This window comes from Ascaphus truei, chromosome 7 (genome assembly GCF_040206685.1).
Source record: "Ascaphus truei isolate aAscTru1 chromosome 7, aAscTru1.hap1, whole genome shotgun sequence".
NCBI classification, from domain to species: Eukaryota; Metazoa; Chordata; class Amphibia; order Anura; family Ascaphidae; genus Ascaphus; species Ascaphus truei.
This window is the reverse complement of record NC_134489.1, coordinates 73,245,935-73,265,591: the sequence shown is the minus strand read 5'-3', so window position 1 is coordinate 73,265,591 and position 19,657 is coordinate 73,245,935. Positions and strand designations below refer to the sequence as shown.

The 19,657-nt window shown below is 41.5% G+C and overlaps 1 protein-coding gene across 3 annotated transcripts in view; it reads right to left on the bottom strand.

The window, feature by feature from the left end:
- WIPF1 (WAS/WASL interacting protein family member 1) overlaps nt 1–19,657 on the bottom strand; it is a 74,295-nt gene that overhangs the window by 5,896 nt on the left and 48,742 nt on the right. For all 3 annotated transcript variants that reach the window (XM_075609028.1, XM_075609026.1, XM_075609027.1), the window contains 5 exons: nt 14,554–14,683; nt 13,354–13,527; nt 9,295–10,050; nt 4,911–5,126; nt 3,516–3,629 (listed from right to left, as the gene is read on the bottom strand). In XM_075609028.1, coding sequence (XP_075465143.1) covers nt 3,516–3,629; nt 4,911–5,126; nt 9,295–10,050; nt 13,354–13,527; nt 14,554–14,683 — 1,390 coding nt within the window. The remainder of the gene's footprint in view (nt 1–3,515; nt 3,630–4,910; nt 5,127–9,294; nt 10,051–13,353; nt 13,528–14,553; nt 14,684–19,657) is intronic.

The window sequence follows — 19,657 nt, the reverse complement described above, 5'->3', positions numbered from 1 at the left end:
AGCTGCGGATCGATTTGTTCTCCTGTGATCGATCAGCAAAGATCTTGCTTCCCAGGGTTCACTAAATGGCTGCCTTTCAGTTTCAATCAATCCATCAGTCAGTGTAACTCAGCAGCTACAGTGTATTCTTATATTACTAAAGGTAATATTATATATTGTTACAGTTTGCAGCTCAAAATGCTGGGAATATTGGCAACACGTTGGCACAAACAGGAAAGTGTTGCAAAGACCTTGCACTGCTAGAGATTGTGTTAAACCCTGCTATAGAAATCAAAGAAAGCTCATTAAAAGGGCATTAAGAGTTCAATTGAAAAAATAAAATGTTTAGTAAGTATTATCTAATACTACCGATCTGATTCACGTGCACACACACGCCATCTGCTGGTCCTATTGCACTTTTGGGAGGAGAGGCTCAGTGAGTAAAGGCACTAACGGATAACAATGAAGCAGGGGAACCTGGTTCAATTCCCAGTGTCAGCTCCTTGTGATTTTAGTTACTTTACCTCTCCTGTGCCTCAGGCACCAGAAACATAGATTGTAAGCTCTACAGAGCAGGTACTGTGTCTGTCTGTAATAATCCTATTGTGCTGTGTACTGTGCACTATACTTACATAGTTACATTGTAGATGAGGTTGAAAAATGGCACGCGTCCATCAAGTTCAACCTATGCTAAATTTAGACGACAGATACTTTATCCTATATCCGTACTTACAGTATATTGATCCAGAGGAAGGCAAACAAAAACCCCAGTGACATATCATCCAATGATATCTCATAAGGGGAAAAATAAATTCCTTTCTGACTCCAAGAATTGGTAATCAGATTACTCCCTGCATCAACATCCTTCCCATGTTTACGTATTTGGTATACCCCTATATACTTTTCCTTTCTAAAAAGATGTCCAACCTTTTTTTTAACAAATCTATTGTATCTGACATCACTGTGACGGGGAGGAAGGGGTTAATACCCGATTTGCTATTCATTACTGTGGTTGCCCTGTGCCAGACGTTTTTGTCCCCCATTTACAAGCCATTCCCTGGCTGCCATGTTAAAAGACAAAATGTATTGCTCGCCATACCCTCTAACCGAAACATGATGGCAGTATAGAAAGCGGCATTTCAATGAGCTGTAGGTATTTTTATGACCGAGCCTCAAAGGGGTCTCAATGAGCTGTAGGTATTTTTATGACGGAGCCTCAAAAGGGGTCTCACAGATTTAGAGTCTCCCTGTCTAAAAGGGTGTCAGTTATGAAAAGACCCAGATACCCATAAGTTATACACGGCCAGCATTCTGAGGTATCACAGATGCCAGTCTGACATTTATTGGTCAAAAATCAGACTGAGCGGCACCAAGTTATGGGTGGAGCCCAGGTATGCTAAGTGGCATGGGCGTCAACCTGACCCATGCACCCTGCCCACCAGACAGCCCTCTTGACCGGTATTATGAACTGTGGGTAACTTGGCTATTCGTGGTTGTTTTTGTTCTGACAAGGGGATTGGATCCACATGTTAAAAGATAGCTTTGGGCAGTCTATAGCTGTGGCTCCCCAGGTATCCCCAGGGTGATTCCTGAATTTTGATCCATGATGTAACGATGCAAGACTTTGTTCCAGCACAGCAGCAACCAGTCCAGGAGTGAAGGGGTTAATAACAAATAAACCACAGGACTTTTAAACCAAGGTTGCATTTCTGGTGCTTACAAGAAAGGTCAATTTCTTTCGTTCCAAGGACAATTTATTTCGTTCCCTTATCCCAGTGAGTGTTGTTTTAAGTGTATTCTGCAGATGTCGTGTTTGTCTCTATTAAGGAAATAAATCACAATTTATTTTGCAACTTGTTCTGTTCAATCAAGTACCCAGAAATATAAATGTGTTGATAAAAGTTGGTGTCATCGTGACAATTACAGTCTCCATGGGTAATGAATTCCACATTTTAACTGCCCTTACTGTAAAGAACCCTTTCCTTTGTTGCTTGTGAAATCTTCTTTCCTCCAACCTCAAAGGAATGGCCAGATTCCACATTTTAACTGCCCTTACTGTAAAGAACCCTTTCCTTTGTTGCTTGTGAAATCTTCTTTCCTCCAACCTCAAAGGAATGGCCAGAGTCCTTTGTACTGCCCTTGGGATAAATAGTTATTTTGAAAGCTCCTTGTACTGTCCCCGAATATATTTGTATATAGTTATCATATCCCCTCTTAGACGCCTCTTTTCTAATGTAAACAAATCTAATGTAGCTATCCTCTCCTCATAAATTAGATTGTCCAACCCCTGTTTTATTTATTTATAACATGTTTTACCAGAAAGTAATACATTGAGAGTTACCTCTCGTTTTCAAGTATGTCCTGGGCATAGAGTTAAAATGACAAATAATACATGGTTACAAACACAGTTACATAAGAACAGGGTTTACATTATATACAAGACATTGCATGCAGTTAGAGATAATATATATTATAGGCGTATGTAACAGTTACAGACCAGATTAAAATGTGAGACAGCTTTAGTTTTGAAAGAACTTAGACTGGTGGTGGCTGTGAGAGTCTCCGGTAGATTGTTCCAGTTTTGGGGTGCACAGTAAGAGAAGGAGGAGCGGCCGGATACTTTGCTGAACCTTGGGACCATGAACAGTCTTTTGGAGTCAGATCTCAGATGATAAGTGCTGCATGTGGTAGGGGTGAGGATAGATGGGTAGCTTGTCCAGAAAGTATTTGAAGGTAAGACAGGTGAAAGATGAACTTTGCGCCTAGACTCAAGTGATGACCATTCTAGTTCTTTGAGCAATATAACAATGATGTAATTGTTAAGCGCATTGGTCCCATTAGGAGAAAGCGCCATATGAAATAAAGCTAAAATCATTATTTTATTTCTATAAATTTAGATCACTGGCTTATAGAATTTTGTGAGGAGAATTTATATAATGTAATATAAAGTTAACTATTGAAAATAAAGGGGGAATCCAATTATATATTTTTCCAAATCACTTTATACCCCTCTAGTTGACCATGCTGCATTCTGCAGTGTGGACCACATATGCCGAGCTACTTTTTAGTAGAGATGGGCATTTTTGGCGGAATTGGATCCGCAGTGGATCGACTGGTTCATTTGGTCTGCGGATTTCAGCAGATCAATCTGAAAAAGGGGCGATTCGCGTTTTGCGGATTTTTATATTATTATTAGCAATATACACTGCACGGATTCCACAACCCATGGATGGATCTGTGGAATCCAATCTGCAGATTCAGGATTCCAGTGATGGATTGTTAAGAATCCGCTAACAGATTGCTGAATTAGTGGATTGGATTCTACAAATCCGTCCGTGGATGTATCCAATGGCGGTTTTTGATGAATCCGCGCGGATTGAAGCCGCCCAAATCCATTTGCGAAATGGATTTTGGGGGTAACATCAGCGAAGATCCGGGAAGTGGATTTACCCAACTCTAGTTTGTAGCTGCACATAATTACCTAAGGAAATATTTGCAGCAGCAACAACATGTGTGTAACGGGTATGTGTACTCACTTCTGCTTTGACCTCTCACAAGTTTGCTGGGGTAGCTTTTATGAATTGCTACATATGGCTCTGGAGGTGGAAAATCAGACAAGGGATGGAATGAAAATCTCCGTTCCAATTCATCTAAGAAAAGATCATAAAAATCAAGTTATGGGTTTAGTCTTTTCATGACAAGTAACACTTTTACATGTAGCAGAAGATCGGGTTCTATGTATCAAGGCAAAAATGGAGCAATTCTAGGGCAAAAGAAACTCACGAGTTCAGGGGTGAGCAACTCCAGTCCTCAATGGCCACCAACAGGTCAGGTTTTCAGGATATCCCTGCTTCAGCACAGGTGGCTCAATCAGTGGCTCAGTCAAAGATTGAGCCATTGATTGAGCGGTCTGTGCTGAAGCAGGAGTAAACGGTCCATAGGAAAAAATTGTGCTCAGAGGTCGAGAGGGGCATGGAACAGTCACTGAAAAATAACTATTGATAATATGTAGATAATCTCTGGAGCTCCCTGATATAATTAGAAGGCAATAAGATTGGTCCGGCTTTTTAGCTGAAGAATAATGCCTAGAACTAGAATTAGTTCAATCTGATATAATGGTGCAATAAATAGCCACTGATTGATCAACCTGTGTGAAGCAGGGATATCCTGAAACCATGACCTGTTGGGGGGTCTTGAGAACTGGAGTTGAGAACCACTAGGTTAATCACTAGTTTTGGTGTCTTAGCAAATTGCTATAGCAGAGGTTCTCAGACCTTTCCTAACCGCAGACCATGTCATTAAAAAGCATCATATGAATCCCCACCATATTCCATTCACCAATAGATCATTTCAATTACTACTAGGCCTGAACATAAAAATCAATGATCAGTGGTGATCAAAAAGACACGTATTTTGCATAAAAGTCGCCTGTAGAGATGTTTAAAGGGTTTTGTAGACCCCCACTAAAGTGTTTGGGGGATCATCAGTGGATCAAGGACCACAGTTTGAGCAGTACTACCCTTGCATGGTATGCAACATGTGCATAGAAATATAAAGCGTATTATACCAGGGACTTCATAATAGGCTATTTATTTGAACAAAATTACAATGTTTCATCTACAGGTGAGGCACTCACCTTCAATAATGGCTGCGGTATGTCGCTGAAACCTTGTAATTTTGGCTAAATTACCTGTTATCAAGTACAAGGTACCATACGCTTTATATACATTCATCAGTCAGGTATTGGGGCCATACAGGAAAGTCCTATTGACTAAGTGAGCACCGAAAATTGAAGTATATAATACACCTTGGTTCTTCCTTTTAAGAATAGCGCCCAAGAGAATTCTCCCATCATGCAATATTTGCATACCATGCATTATCCCATCTCTTTGGCACACAGCATCAGACAAACAGAACAAACCGTCTCTCACCTTCACAAGACGGGTCTTGAAAACCATTTCTAACTGATGAATTGGGTGGCGGAGGAGGAGGCAGGGATCCCAAGCCTGGTCTTTCAGGAGGAGGTGGAGGCCGTTGTCCGCTTCTAGGGATGTCCGGCCCTCCCCTCGAAGGCAGCTGCGGCACTGCAGGCCCTCGGGAACTGGTACCATTTCTACTTACAGGAGGAGGGGGAGGGGGAGGTTGTCCTGGAGAGTGACATACATAAACATTTAACTTTAAACACTTATAGAAAGCAATGGTGGTTTTTCGCCAGTTTCTTGGCTGGAAGACCGACACTTAACTTCTATTATTACCATTATTATGATAGCGCACTAGCACGGTTTTGTATTGCAGCCAACTCAAATTCTAAGGGACTGGAAACTGCAGCATGCTAGAAATACTTGAACATGTGCCAGTGACCATGAAAGGCGCTGCAGGTTTAAAGCTAAAGAAAACCTGGTTGATGGTCTGGCGTATGTCAACCGATTAAACCCAAACACAACTATTATTTTTTTGTGTTGAACTTAGACTAGCGTTTTTGTTGATGGCTTCGCAACGAAAAATGTGAATCGATATAGGAATGCACAGAAAAGTGATATTTAAAGAGAACAAAATGTACCAAATGTCTTTCTGAAAAGTAAAACAAAAACAAAAATATATATATATATATATATATATATATATATATATATAAAACCATAATACTGAGTTAAGTTATGGTGAGTAAAAAAAGTGACAAAAACCCTCCACAGGAAAGCAAATATGCAAATATAACCGTATGCTCATCTGCATGTCTTAGGCAGGTCTGCAACCCCGCCTTTCCCCATTATCACCCAGCATACAGCACTTCCACTGCAGCAAGGGATTCTGGGAAATGACATGCAAATGAGCACACAGTGTCACTTTTTGCCTCAATAACCATTTTTAACATGGTTCCCTATAGGCTTAAGCTTGCTGCATGGTCACAGCTTTGAGCACAGCCAGGGTTATATGGTGGGTGAAAATGGGGAAAGGCGGGGTTGCAGACCTGCCTAAGACATGCAGATGAGCATACGGTTATATTTGCTTATTTGCTTTCCTGTGGAGGGTTTTTGTCACTTTTTTTACTCACCATAACTTAACTCAGTATTATGGTTTAGCCTATCCCATAGCCTCTCTTGCATTCCCAGTAAAATCAACCCCACACTGATGAGACCCATCAAGGTCGAAACGGCTGTCTGTGGGTGATTTTCTGGGTATGCACCTTAACCCTGGCCATATATATATATATATATATATATATGTTATGGTGAGTAAAAAAAAGTGACAAAAACCCTCCACAGCAAAGCATATAGCAAATGGAAATACAATTGTATGCTCATTTGCATGTCTTAGGCAGGTCTGCAACCCCGCCTTTCACCATTATCACCCAGCACTTCCACTGCAGCAAGGGATTCTGGGAAATGACATGCAAATGAGCACACAGTGCCACTTTTTGCTTCAAAAACCATTTTTAACATGGTTCCCTATGGGCTTAAGCTTGCTGCATGGTCACAGATGCATAGGCAGAAAATACGTACCTACGTACGTACGCACGCAAGCACTCAGACCAGGTAGAGATTTTTGGATGCCAGGGACAGGAAAAAAGTGAAGGAGGCACAAAATTAAATAGTTCCAGTATAATATGTGCATTATGTAACTCATTCCTTAACACCTCCTATTGACATTCTCCAAATTGCTTGTGCACACAAATAATATAGGGGCAAAAGTACCTTGCTATTGCAAACACTAACTTAGCCATCATCACAACACACATGCAAAATACTGAAAACCTATTTAAGCAGCTTTCATCATACAATGTAAATTTTGTTTACGAAATATCCGGTTATTTTTATTATTTAACCCTTTGAGTGCCGGAAGGGCAGTGTCACCAGACTGCCACAGGCCCTTCGGCACTTGGTGATCATGTGACCGCTCCTCGGGGGCGGGGGGGTGTCTATTACATGATCGTGGCATCACAGACGACAGAAGGGAAGAGACTTCCTCTTCAGGTTCCTCAGCCGGCCAGATCACGTTCAGCGCTCCACAGGACTTCCCCCAGGAAACCAGCCAATAGCGTATGATGGCGCTACTGAGTCATGGGGCCCCTGGAGTGCCAGATCCCATGATGTGGTAGCTGTCATGGGGAATCCAAGGGGTTAAAATCACTTTCAAAACTTACAGTTTTTTTTTTCTTTTTAAAAGCTTACTCCCTAACAGGGCCCACAAGATTTTAATGATGGATATTTATGGACGTTGCCAATACATGTCTACGCTAGTAATTGAAAGTATTGTGAAATTGAGCTGAAGAACAAATACTGATCATTTAACACAGTCTTAATATGATTCTAAGTAAACAAAGTGTTTAAAGCCGCAATCCTGCTTTCCTTTTGTTTCTTTTTTAGCATTATAGATGTGAAGCAGGGGGTCTCCGGAGCTGAATAGTGTTAATGTCAGCTCCAACTGGGTGGGGATATCTAAATGTCAGATTTAAAGCTCCTATGTCATGCGGACCACTAGGAAGCCTTGTGACTTTCATCCCTTGCGGAAGACATCATCCCTTGCGGCTTCCTATTGGGCCACGTGACCAGGACAATTCAACATGAGGTGCTGCTAACGGCACCCCCTACGGAGATAAGTATCATGGGAAAAAGGTGGTCGCCAGAGCTGAAATTAACAGGGTTCGGCTCAGGAGACCCCGTGCTTCAAATCTATTTTTTTTAAAAAGAACAGAAGTTCTGCTGCTTTAAAGGGGTGTTATCACTTGCATAATATCAATCCTAATGATGAGTAAAAGGCCCTAACTTATATATATATATATATATATATATATATATATATATATATATATATATATATATATATATATATATATATATATATATATATATATATATATATATATCTGCTCTCAAAGGCAAAAGAGCATTAGCTACAAGTGTTCTTTCTCATGCTAATTTTCATAAAGGGCCTCAGATCGGCTGTTATGTGCATCTCATTGCTCATAGGGATAGTAAGAATGTGAAACTGAATAATAAGTAACTGATTTGGGGACATGGCTGCACTCCAGATAAAGACACATATTGTTGCAAGAATATAATGATTGTTGGATACAGTTACAAGACTGTCTAAAAGTGAAACTGATACAGTATTTGCATTGAACAGTCATTCTCACCAGGAGATAATTTGTTGTTCTTGATTGTTTGTTTTCCTTTTTTTGTTTGTCTAGTACATGTGTGGCCAACTCCAGTGCTCAAGAGCTACAGTACCAACAGGTCAGGTTTTCAGGATATCCTTGCTTCAGCACAGGTGGCTCAGTCTTCAACTGAGCCATCTGTACTGAAGCAGGGATATCCTGAAAATCTGACCTGTTGGTAGTTCCTGAGCACTGGAGTTGGCTACCCTTGGTATAGTACCTTAAATGAGAGCATAACGTACATCATTTTTATATACCGCCAACTCCCCAAGTACTGCGTAACCCCTTGGATGCCCCAAGATGTAGCTACCACATCATGGTGTCTGGCACTCTATGGGCCCCATTACGTAGCAGCAACATCATACGCTATTTTATGATTTCCTGGGTGAGATTCTGTGGCGCGCTGAACGTGATCTGGTCGGCTGAGGAACTTGAAGAGGAGGGCTCTTCCATGCCACCATTAGTGACACCACGATCACGTGATCGCATCCGAGATGCAGTCACATGGTCGCCAAGTGTTGGAGGGGCTGTGGCACTCTGCCGCTGCCCCTCCGGCAGTCAAAGGGGTAAAAAAAGGACTATGTTCCACAACTGTTTTGATTGGCCATTCTCTTTTCGTTCGATTCATTAGAGGTGGGACCTGGTATTGATTGCTGGTTATCAGCCTTAAAGACTTTCCCCTTAGGGCGCGATTACAGTGGCCGCGAGCGCACAAACAAAAGGCCGTACCTCTGTGAGGCGGGTCATAGGGCGCGCATGGTTTTTGAAAATACAATTCAATTTGTTTTTTTTTGCGTGACGGTCGCATCACGTGACCGGTTCAGCCAATGGGGGCGAACCGCTCATGTGACATCACGGCCTCGCCTCCAGCTTAGTGCATGTTTTGCACGCTGGAGTGACGTTACGCGCTCGGTCGCGTGGCCACTATAATCGTGGTCTTAAGGTGAAGGTCTTGCCGTTTTACTGAAAACTCCAGGCTGCAATAGTAGTGAAAAAAAAATGCAAAAAAAAAAAATATTACAAATAGCACCTTTTTAATCAAAGATGGTGTAATTATTTTTGCATTAAAGTTAATGGGAGTCCCCGATCTGCACCATTGCAGTTAAATAACTAACCCCATACGGCTCTAAGTAGTGAACATGAGCTGTCGCACTACATACCTGATCTTCCAGGAGGATCTCTACCAGGTGGAGGTGGCCTCTCATTAGGAAGTGGAGGCCCTGATCTTCCAGGATGTAAGCCAGGAGGAGGGGCACCAGATAAAGATGAGTTGCGCAGAGGAAGCCTTGGCATATCTTCATGCGCACTGGGTGTAGGAGGAATCGGAGGAGGGCCTGGCCTACCCGGAGGCAAAGGAGGAGGCTGGGAGGATGAGATTGGTCTCGGTGTGGAGGGAATGGGTGGCTTATTGTTTTGAGGTGGTGGAGGTGGAGGGACATCTCTGTTGAGTGGTGGTCTGTTTCCTGTTGGAGGGGGTGGAGGTCTGTCATCTACTACTCGGCTAGGAGTCATGGGAAGCGGTGGCCTGTTCATGGGAGGAACCGGTTGGGATAAGGATGATGATGTCTGTCGGGTGACTCCTCCAAATCCCTGGATTTTGTTTGAAGTTATACGTGATGGAGCAGATGCTGGGCTTGTTTGCCTATTTCCTACTGGCACTGGTGGGTGGGCTCTGTTGTGTAGACTTGAAGGGATTGGCCGGGGTGTATTAGGTACTGAAGGGGCTACAATCTCTGGTCTTGAACTGAAATCAGCTCTTTGGGGAGGCATACGGCTTCTCGGAGTTTCAGGAGCACTACTTCTTATGCCCATCGGAGGTGCAGGTCCTCTTGGAGACGCACCTGGAGGGACAAAAGGCCTAGGACATGTTGTTCTTCCACCAGGTGGCAACATTGGAGGTCTGCTTCCCACTGAATCTAAAACAACAGAAATCTGTCAATGTTAGTTGAAGTACTAAAGAGCTGTCCTTATGTTATGTTAAAATTCAACAGAATTCACAAAGGCATTTAAAAGTTTAATGTCCCCAACTTTAAATATTGTGTTTATTGTGACAGAAATTGCCAAAACCTGGAAATATTTTGGGGCGTAAATTAATAATAGTCATACTAATTAAAATAATAAATTAAAATAATTATGCACACAAGGCTAGCCTTTGGATTTCAATTCCTTGCTGTAGAGCCAAGTTAGTCTTATAGGTCACAGAATGGGGTTCATGTATGGAGGATAAAAAAAGAAATGCCTTAAGTACAGTGTAACTGCACCAGTTTTGCTCATAGCTGCGTGAAATGTAAGAAACGTGTTAAGGAAATCTCTTACATCTGGTACACGTTGTTAGCTAGAGAGGTTCACACCTCCTCACACCTGGTTGATTTTTGAGACAAAGGAACAAGGCTAAAATGACATACAGTGAAGAAGATCAATATAGAGCTCGTTAAACTTTACGGACATATTTACTAAGTGGTGAAAAGCAACCAGACCGGCTTCGATTAACTTTATTAAATTGCAAGCCGATGCATACAAGGCAACATTGGAGCACAGTTCCTTCATTACCACTGTATCAGGGAGACTCTACGGGGAAATTCACTGAGCTTATAGAAGGGAAATCTGGAGCTTGAAATTACCTTTCGTCAACATATTTTTATAGAGGGATTGCACCATTGTAATAGAACGTATGTATTTATATTATTGTGTTGACTGCTCTCAAAGTTCTTTATCCATTTTGATTGAAATGACAAAATATATATGACCTACCCTACTGAATGATTATGCTTTACATTTCATGGGCTTTATTACCATCTTATTTCTGCCCAATTTAAACTTTAGGGTTCAGTTTTAAGCCAAAAGTAAAGCTCAGCTGAAATACAATGTGAGATGACTGCAAAAGAGCCGCATGCCAATCATGTGAAAAAAAAAGAAATATCAAATGGAAGTTGAGCACAATTTATTTGGCATTAAAACAATTACAGTGGATGAAAAAAAATAGAAACTAAATGTGATTTACACTTCTTTAATGTACTAAACAAAATGAATGTGCTAATTATATTAATAACTTGTGGCTTACTGTAATGTGTTACTGCCCGATGGCTTCCTATTTATCATGTCATCTTTCTATATCAGCCTTTTAACAAACACTGCAGTAGAACTGTGTGAAAAATCCAACAAAAGACATCCAACCACATGGTGTTTGCCAGATACGGCACTTAATTCTAATTGCATGTTAAATTAGACCGTGTTCAGCAAGTAAGAATATTCTGTTTGTATAATGTGTAATTGCCCTATTCTCAGTGAAAAAAATGATATGACAGCAGTGACTGTATAGGAATATCTGCTTAACAGATACAGCAGTATTTCAGGGTGGAAACTTTCCGTACGGCCAGGTCCCCAGTGGTCGCTTCGGCATGCGCGCCGCGCACAAGGCACAGCCCTCTATGGGGCAGGCCCCAGTCGGTGCGTGCGCGCAAAGCCACGATGCACGACCGTCTTGGCCAAAAGACAAGCTTTCTGTCTTTTGGTGCAGCGGATGAGCATTGGCTACATCACGGCGACTGTTCAGCCAATGTGGGCGAACCAGCCATGTGATGTCATGGTTGCGCCCCCGCCATGCCCCCGTCCCCCTGCAGCTCAAGCACAGACCGTAGATCGCAGCTTGCGCCCGTGCCGCCGGTGCGCATGCAAGAGCTGAAACTGGGGCCGTAGCCTAAGAAAGGGGTGCGCAAACTGGGGTGTGTGGGATTTTTCTGGGTGGCACGGGCGGTTCCAGAGGCCCTGCGCTATTCCGAGAGGCATTTAAATTAAATGCCTGGGGACTGCGCGACACCTCTGCAACATCAACTTGCCGGAATTCAGCAAGCTTCTGGTCACGTCGCCATGACAATGCGGTGTCACGGGACGCCCCGGGTCATGTGATGCGTCGTCATGGCAATGCGCGTCAAATGAACCTGCGGGGTCATGTGACGTCACGTGACCTTTGGCGTCATGCCGGTCATTCAAGAGGGGGGGGGGGGTGGCGCAGTGACTGGGACACAAGGGGGGCGCAGTCAAAAAACTTTGTGCACCCCTGGCCTAAGGGTTCAGGACACCACATCTGTGGTTAGAAACTTTACCAGTTTTAGTTTAAACAGCTTGCAAAAAAAATATCATAAAAAATATTTATTTTTACTTTGGAAGCAGTGACACACAAATTGATGTATACAGATATATAGGTGCATAACAAAATATATAAAATTGGCATATATATGAATGTACATATATACATATAATGTATGTATATATTTTTTTTTCCATAGCTGCTGGTAGTATAGATGTGACAAATATTACCGCGCAATGATAAAACGGGTTTTAAAAAAAGTTAGAAAAAAGTAATTATTGCCACCATCTATCTTAGGGTCCCACCGAGTTATTGGGTGGGCCACAATCGGTACAACACCACCATGCCTAAATGCCCTACCTCATCCAAAATCCCGGCTACGCACCTGAGCATTTCAATTGGGTATGTTTTACCATTTTGCATTTTCTGCTTATAATTCAACCTCTTGTTTAAAGGTGAATTAAAAGCACTTTTTTTATTTTTTTTTAAAAAAGTATCTCAGGGAAGCAGGGGGTCCCCGGAGCTGAAATTAACACAGTTCTGGAGACCCTCTGCTTCAATTCTGTAATTAATATTCTTTAAACGCAACGCAGTCTGTTCTGTTGCTTTAAATATGCCACGGTCTTACGTTCACTTTTGGAGGGACTGGCAGCTTGTCAAAAACAGAAGGAGCATTATTAACCCCCTGGTTAAATGAATAATTTTTTAAAATAAGAAACATGTAAGCCATTGTCTCAAGGGTGTCTCAGCTCAAGGGATTCAAAGCAACAAAAGTACCAAAAAGAGAACTAAAATAATAAAAAGATATAAAAGATATAAGTGGGTGCCAGAAAGCAAATTTATCCTGGCTATGGCGAGAAAAATGTACAAACAAACTAGATCTTTCAGTGCTAAAATAACTCGATACTACAATGTTCAGAAAAAATGTGACTTTAAACTATCCCTAAATGTTGGTGCTGTCGGAAAGAAGACTGTTCTGGGGAGAAAAATGTCCAGTTTTAGACAAAGAGCCCAGCACATCACAAGAGTTATGCAAATATAAAACAAAACATGTCGTCACTCATGAGTGGCACAAAAAAGGGAGAGGCAGGGAGTGCAGGATACATCGGCGTCAGAGACATTGTGCCATTACCATTATCCCTGTTTCCGGCAGATCGAAGCTTCGGCATTCCTCCTTGGAACAATCCCCCTAAAGCCGGTGGTCCGCCAAACCCTCCACCACCACCACCGCCACCGCCTCCTCCTCCTCCTCCTCCACCACCAATGGTGCCACCGCCGCCACCTCCACCAGGGGACGTTTTTGGTTCTATTGAAACAAACACATGGTTGAGAAATTGTTTTGTTGTACATTGACATGCCATTATTTGGCCATGTGTCATTGTGCTAATCCTGCTTTCCTTTTTTAATTATTGTTTTTTTTGTTTGTTTTTTCAGAGTTATAGGATTGAAGTGCTGGGGAACCCCTGCTTGCCGAGATACTTACCACCGTAGTGGGTGCCAGCAGAAGGTCCGGCTGGACTATGTAGGGCTATCGAAATGGCGACTTGAATGTCCCACGGGCCAATAGGAAGCCGTGTCGTCATCCCTTGTGGCTTCCTATTGGCCCACGGGCCGAGAACCTTTAAACTTGCTGAGCTGCTACTGGAGGTAAGTATCTCAGGAAGCAGGGGGTCCCCGGAGCTCAAATTCATCACACACTTACAGTTCCACTTTCTTTATGAATGAACGTGTGTATTATAGGGATCTCTCTGTCTTATTGTATACAGATAAGGACACTACCCTTAAGACCACAGGATGTACTGTATTATAAAAACGCGCCATGGCGATATTTACCAAGCAGTGTACTCCATAAGACACCTTCCAGTAAATATGGCCTTTTAGTACTTGTTTAAGTGAATGGGCTTTAGGTAATTTCAGGCATGGAAGGTATCTTATGGAGTAACACCACTTGGTTAATATTGCCCTTTATGGCCCATTCATTTGAATGGGGCTATATGGCATCTTCCAGCACAGCTGTGTTATGGTGTCACATGTCATAGCACATTGATGGATGCCTACAGGCAAAACCGCTATATGTTATGTTTACCAAATAGTCAACTAGAAGCAGTGGTGCTCAACTCTAGTCCTCAAGCCCCTCCAACAGGTCAGGTTTTAAGGATATCCCAGCTAGAGCACGTGGCTCACTCAGTGGCTAAGTCAAAGACTGAGCCACCTGTGCTGAAGCAGGGATATCCTTAAATCCTGACCTGTTGGGGGTCTTGAGGACTGAAGAGGAGCACCACTGAACTAGAGCATCAAAATGCATTGCAACATAATACACCAAGGAACTTACTATCCAGAATAGGGATGCTCCTGTCATTGGTAACTGCCTTCTTGAGCTTTCTCCCCTTGTTAATATCGGACAGGAGAGCATTTCTCCCCGACTGCTCAGATCTGTTCAATGAAGGTTTCTCTATATTCGCCTACAGAAAATAAAATAATCATCAAACTGCCCAACCGTAAATCATGTGCATTTTTTTTCTCTCACAAAAACATTATATGGCTTTTAGTTGTCAGATTTCCAAAAGGAGGTCGATTACCAACACTATGGCCTTTATTTACTAAGTGGTGCTACAAGAAACCCCTCCTGCGCTTGAAGACACATTAGGGTACATTCAAGTAAATGGACAGCAAGGTGTCTTATGGCATAGCAATGCTTAGTAATATGCCCACAACCCACCTAAAAACAGCAATCCGAATAAAGGTTTTGTGTAGCCCAATGAAGTAGAACCATGTTTGTTTTACACAGGTAAAGAAAATAGGCTATGCTACGTCCAGCAAAAAACAGGCACCAGTCATAACAGCATACAGGTAGAATGACAGTCATAACAGCAAAGAAGAATTCTCCCGTGCAGGAGGATATAGCCGTGCAGTGCGTTCGTGGATGTGCCAAAGCTGATACTGCCGGATCACGTACAAATGTTGTATTGGAGTCAGCAAACTAGGATGGAGGGGGGAGGGGAATGAAACAGATAATGAACTAAATGGAATAGATGAGGATACAAGGTGGTATGGAGGTAGAATGGGGGCAAGTGCAAGTTTGACAAGCAGTGAGATAACCATAGTAAATAGAGATAATACTAGAAAACTTCTAAACACTAAACCAAGTGGGAGCAGAAAGGAAGGAGCAGATAAGATAATAGTACAGGCTGAAAAAAAACTTAAATGCATGCTTGCTAATGCAAGAAGCCTGACAGATAAAATGGGGGAGCTTGAATTAATAGCTACAAGGGAGCAGTATGATATCATAGGCATTACTGAAACATGGTGGGATGAAACTCATGACTGGACAGTTAATTTAAAGGGGTATTCTCTTTTTCGGAATGATCGAACAAATAGAAGGGGAGGTGGAGTATGTCTATATGTTAAACCAGATCTAAAACCTATTATAAGGGATGATGTCTATGAAGGGAATGATGAAAATGTAGAGACCTTGTGGATAGAAATTAGCAGTGGAGGTAAAAGTATAAAGAAAATGTTTGTGGGAATATGCTATAAACCACCAAATATCTGTGAGATTGAGGAAGCTAAAATACATTTGCAAATGGAGAAGGCATCAAAACTGGGTCATGTTTGCATAATGGGGGATTTAATTATCCAGACATAGACTGGGACAATGAGATTAGCGTTACAACAAAAGGAAACAGGTTTTTGGGGGTGCTTAAAGATAATTATATGACCCAAATTATTGAGGAACCAAAAAGGAGAGGGGCAGTTCTGGATTTGGTCATATCAAACAATGTAGAAGTAATAACAAATATTCAAGTCCTGGAACATTTGGGTAACAGTGATCATAACATGGTCTCATTTGAAATAAATTATCAAAAAACAGATTACTTGGGTTCAACAAAGACTTTAAACTTTAGAAAGGCAGATTTTAATAAACTGAGGTCTAATCTAGTAGTAATACAATGGGATGATGTTTTTGCAGGGGAAAATGTAGAAGATAAATGGGCAGTCTTTAAAACATTGTTAGAAAAGCACACTTATCAGTGTATACCCTTGGGTAATAAGTATAAAAGAAATAAGTCAAAACCAATGTGGCTAAATAAACAGGTAGGGGAGGAAATGGACAAGAAGAGGAAGGCGTTTAGATTCTTTAAGTCAGAAGGGACAGAGACATCGTATCAGAATTATAAGGAATGTAACAAAAATGGCAAAAGGGCAATTAAATTAGCAAAAATGGATAATGAAAAAAGGATTGCAATAGAAAGTAAGGTCTTAAGTTCTTTAAGTACCTTAATAACAAAAAAATGAGAAAAGAAAATATAGGACCCTTTCAGTGTGAGATGGGTATGCAGATTATTGGAGATAAGGAAAAAGCAGAGGTATTAAACAAATTCTTTGCCTCTGTGTTTACCAGGGAAGAATCAAGTTCAATAGTAGCGCCGCAGGAAGAAGCCACAACCTCCATATTAATGACCAATTGGTTAACTGAGGAAGAAGTTCATAAGCGACTTGAAAAAATTAAAGTAAATAAGGCACCTGGCCCCGATGGCATACATCCAAGAGTTCTCAAGGAGTTAAGCTCAGTAATAGCAAAACCATTATATTTAATATTCAAGGACTCCATTTCCACAGGCTCAGTACCACAAGATTGGCGTAAAACAGATGTGGTGCCTATATTTAAAAAGGGAGCAAGATCACACCCGGGGAATTACAGACCTGAAAGCCTGACTTCAATAGTAGGGAAACTACTTGAAGGTTTAATACGGGATAATATTCAGGAATACCTAATGGAAAACAAAATTATTAGTAATAGTCAGCATGGATTTATGAAGGATAGATCTTGCCAAACTAACCTTATTTGTTTCTTTGAGGAGGTAAGTAGGAATTTAGACCAGGGTAATGCAGTTGATGTGGTCTACTTAGATTTTGCAAAGGCTTTTGATACGGTTTCACACAAGAGGTTGGTGTACAAAATAAAGAAAATTGGACTCAGTAATAATATATGCACCTGGATTGAAAACTGGTTAAAGGACAGACAACAGAGGGTTGTCATAAATGGAACTTTTTCAGGTTGGGCTAAAGTCCTGAGTGGAGTACCTCAAGGATCGGTACTGGGACCCCTGCTTTTTAACTTGTTTATTAATGACCTTGAGATCGAGAGCAAAGTCTCCATCTTTGCTGATGATACTAAATTGTGTAAGGTAATAGAATCAGAGCAGGATGTAATTTCTCTTCAGAAGGACTTGGAGAGACTGGAAACTTGGGCAGGTAAATGGCAAATGAGGTTTAATACAGATAAATGTAAGGTTATACATTTGGGATGCAAGAATAAAAAGGCGACTTACAAATTAAATGGAGATATATTGGGGGAATCCTTGATGGAGAAGGATTTTGGAGTGCTTGTAGACAGCAGGCTTAGCAATAGTGCCCAATGTCATGCAGTAGCTGCAAAGGCAAACAAGATCTTATCTTGCATCAAACGGGCAATGGATGGAAGGGAAGTAAACATAATTATGCCCCTTTACAAAGCATTAGTAAGACCACACCTTGAATATGGAGTACAATTTTGGGCACCAATCCTAAGAAAAGACATTATGGAACTAGAGAGTGCAGAGAAGAGCCACCAAATTAATAAAGGGGATGGACATTCTAACTTATGAGGAGAGGCTAGCTAAATTAGATTTATTTACATTAGAAAAGAGGCGTCTAAGAGGGGATATGATAACTATATACAAAAATATTCGGGGACAGTACAGGGAGCTTTCAAAAGAACTATTCATCCCACAGGCAGCACAAAGGACTCGGGCCATCCCTTAAGGTTGGAGGAAAGGAAATTTCACCAGCAACAAAGGAAAGGGTTCTTTACAGTAAGGGCAGTTAAAATGTGGAATTCATTACCCATGGAGACTGTGATGGCAGATACAATAGATTTGTTCAAAAAAATGTTGGACATCTTTTTAGATGGGAAAGGTATACAGGGATATACCAAATAAGTATACATGGGAAGGATGTTGATCCAGGGATTAATCCGATTGCCAATTCTTGGAGTCAGGAAGGAATTAATTTTTCCCCTTAATGTGGTTTTTTGTTTGCCTTCCTCTGGATCAATAAGTAAGTTTAGATATAGAATAAAGTATCTGTTGTCTAAATTTAGCATAGGTTGAACTTGATGGACGTACGTCTTTTTTCAACCTCATCTACTATGTAACTATGTAACCATACAGCAATTGCGGGTACTTCGAGGAGAAAACTCTGACGCGTTTCGTGCCGAAGGGCAATTTGTCAAAGAGTCATAACAGGCAACCAATTAGGGTAATTCCACATATAATGCAGTATTCCCCTCATTCATTGGCTGTCATGATAGTATTGGCAACCTTTTTCTGGTGTGGTATATCAGCTGAACTGGGCATATCTCAGTTAGACAAGGGCCATGAAAACCAATAATATAAAGGTGGCAGAGAGGGGGGAAGCAACTTTAAAAATGACCACTGGTTCATTCTGAAGCTAGCAGAGTGTTGAACTGGGGTGCTCCCTGCTGTATATGGCTCGTGGATGTTAAACGCCTATGGACATAAATGACTGTGTCTAAAATAATTTAAAAAATTATTATAAAATGGATACTGGCCCTTGTTGATTTTGCTGTAGCTTGACCTTGAAGAAGACAAATCCCAGGATCTTCTTATGACGGCAGTAGAAGTATGGTGATGGTCAGCGCAAACTCGTGAAACTCAAGTAATGATAAAAGATGATAAAATACACAATATTAGTGCATAAATAGGTGTTGATGCAAAAAGGGGAAAAGGTGATGGGGAGGGGGAGGGAAAAAGGGGGTAATGTTGTAATAAATGACACTAAAATAAAACAGTTTGTGAAACATATAACATAAGTTTCAACGACTCACACGGTCTTGTGTGAGACTTCACCCTCAGCGGAGAATGTAGTGGGTGAATGAAACCCCTAAAAACGGAGAAATAGTAATAAAAACTCACACGGCCATATGTGAGTTCGTTCCCTCAGTGGGTGTTGTCATCAGTCTCCACTGAGGAGCCACTCATACACTACACCTATTGGGACAGAATACTAAGACGCATCTGCTCCCTCGGAGACTGATGACAACACCCACTGAGGGAACGAACTCACATATGGCCGTGTGAGTTTTTATTACTATTTCTCCGTTTTTAGGGGTTTCATTCACCCACTACATTCTCCGCTGAGGGTGAAGTCTCACACAAGCCCGTGTGAGTCGTTGAAACTTATGTTATAAGTTTCACAAACTGTTTTATTTTAGTGTCATTTATTACATTACCCCCTTTTTCCCTCCCCCTCCCCCATCACCTTTTCCCCTTTTTGCATCAACACCTATTTATGCACTAATATTGTGTATTTTATGATCTTTTATCATTTCTTGAGTTTCACGAGTTTGCCCTGACCATCACCATACTTCATTC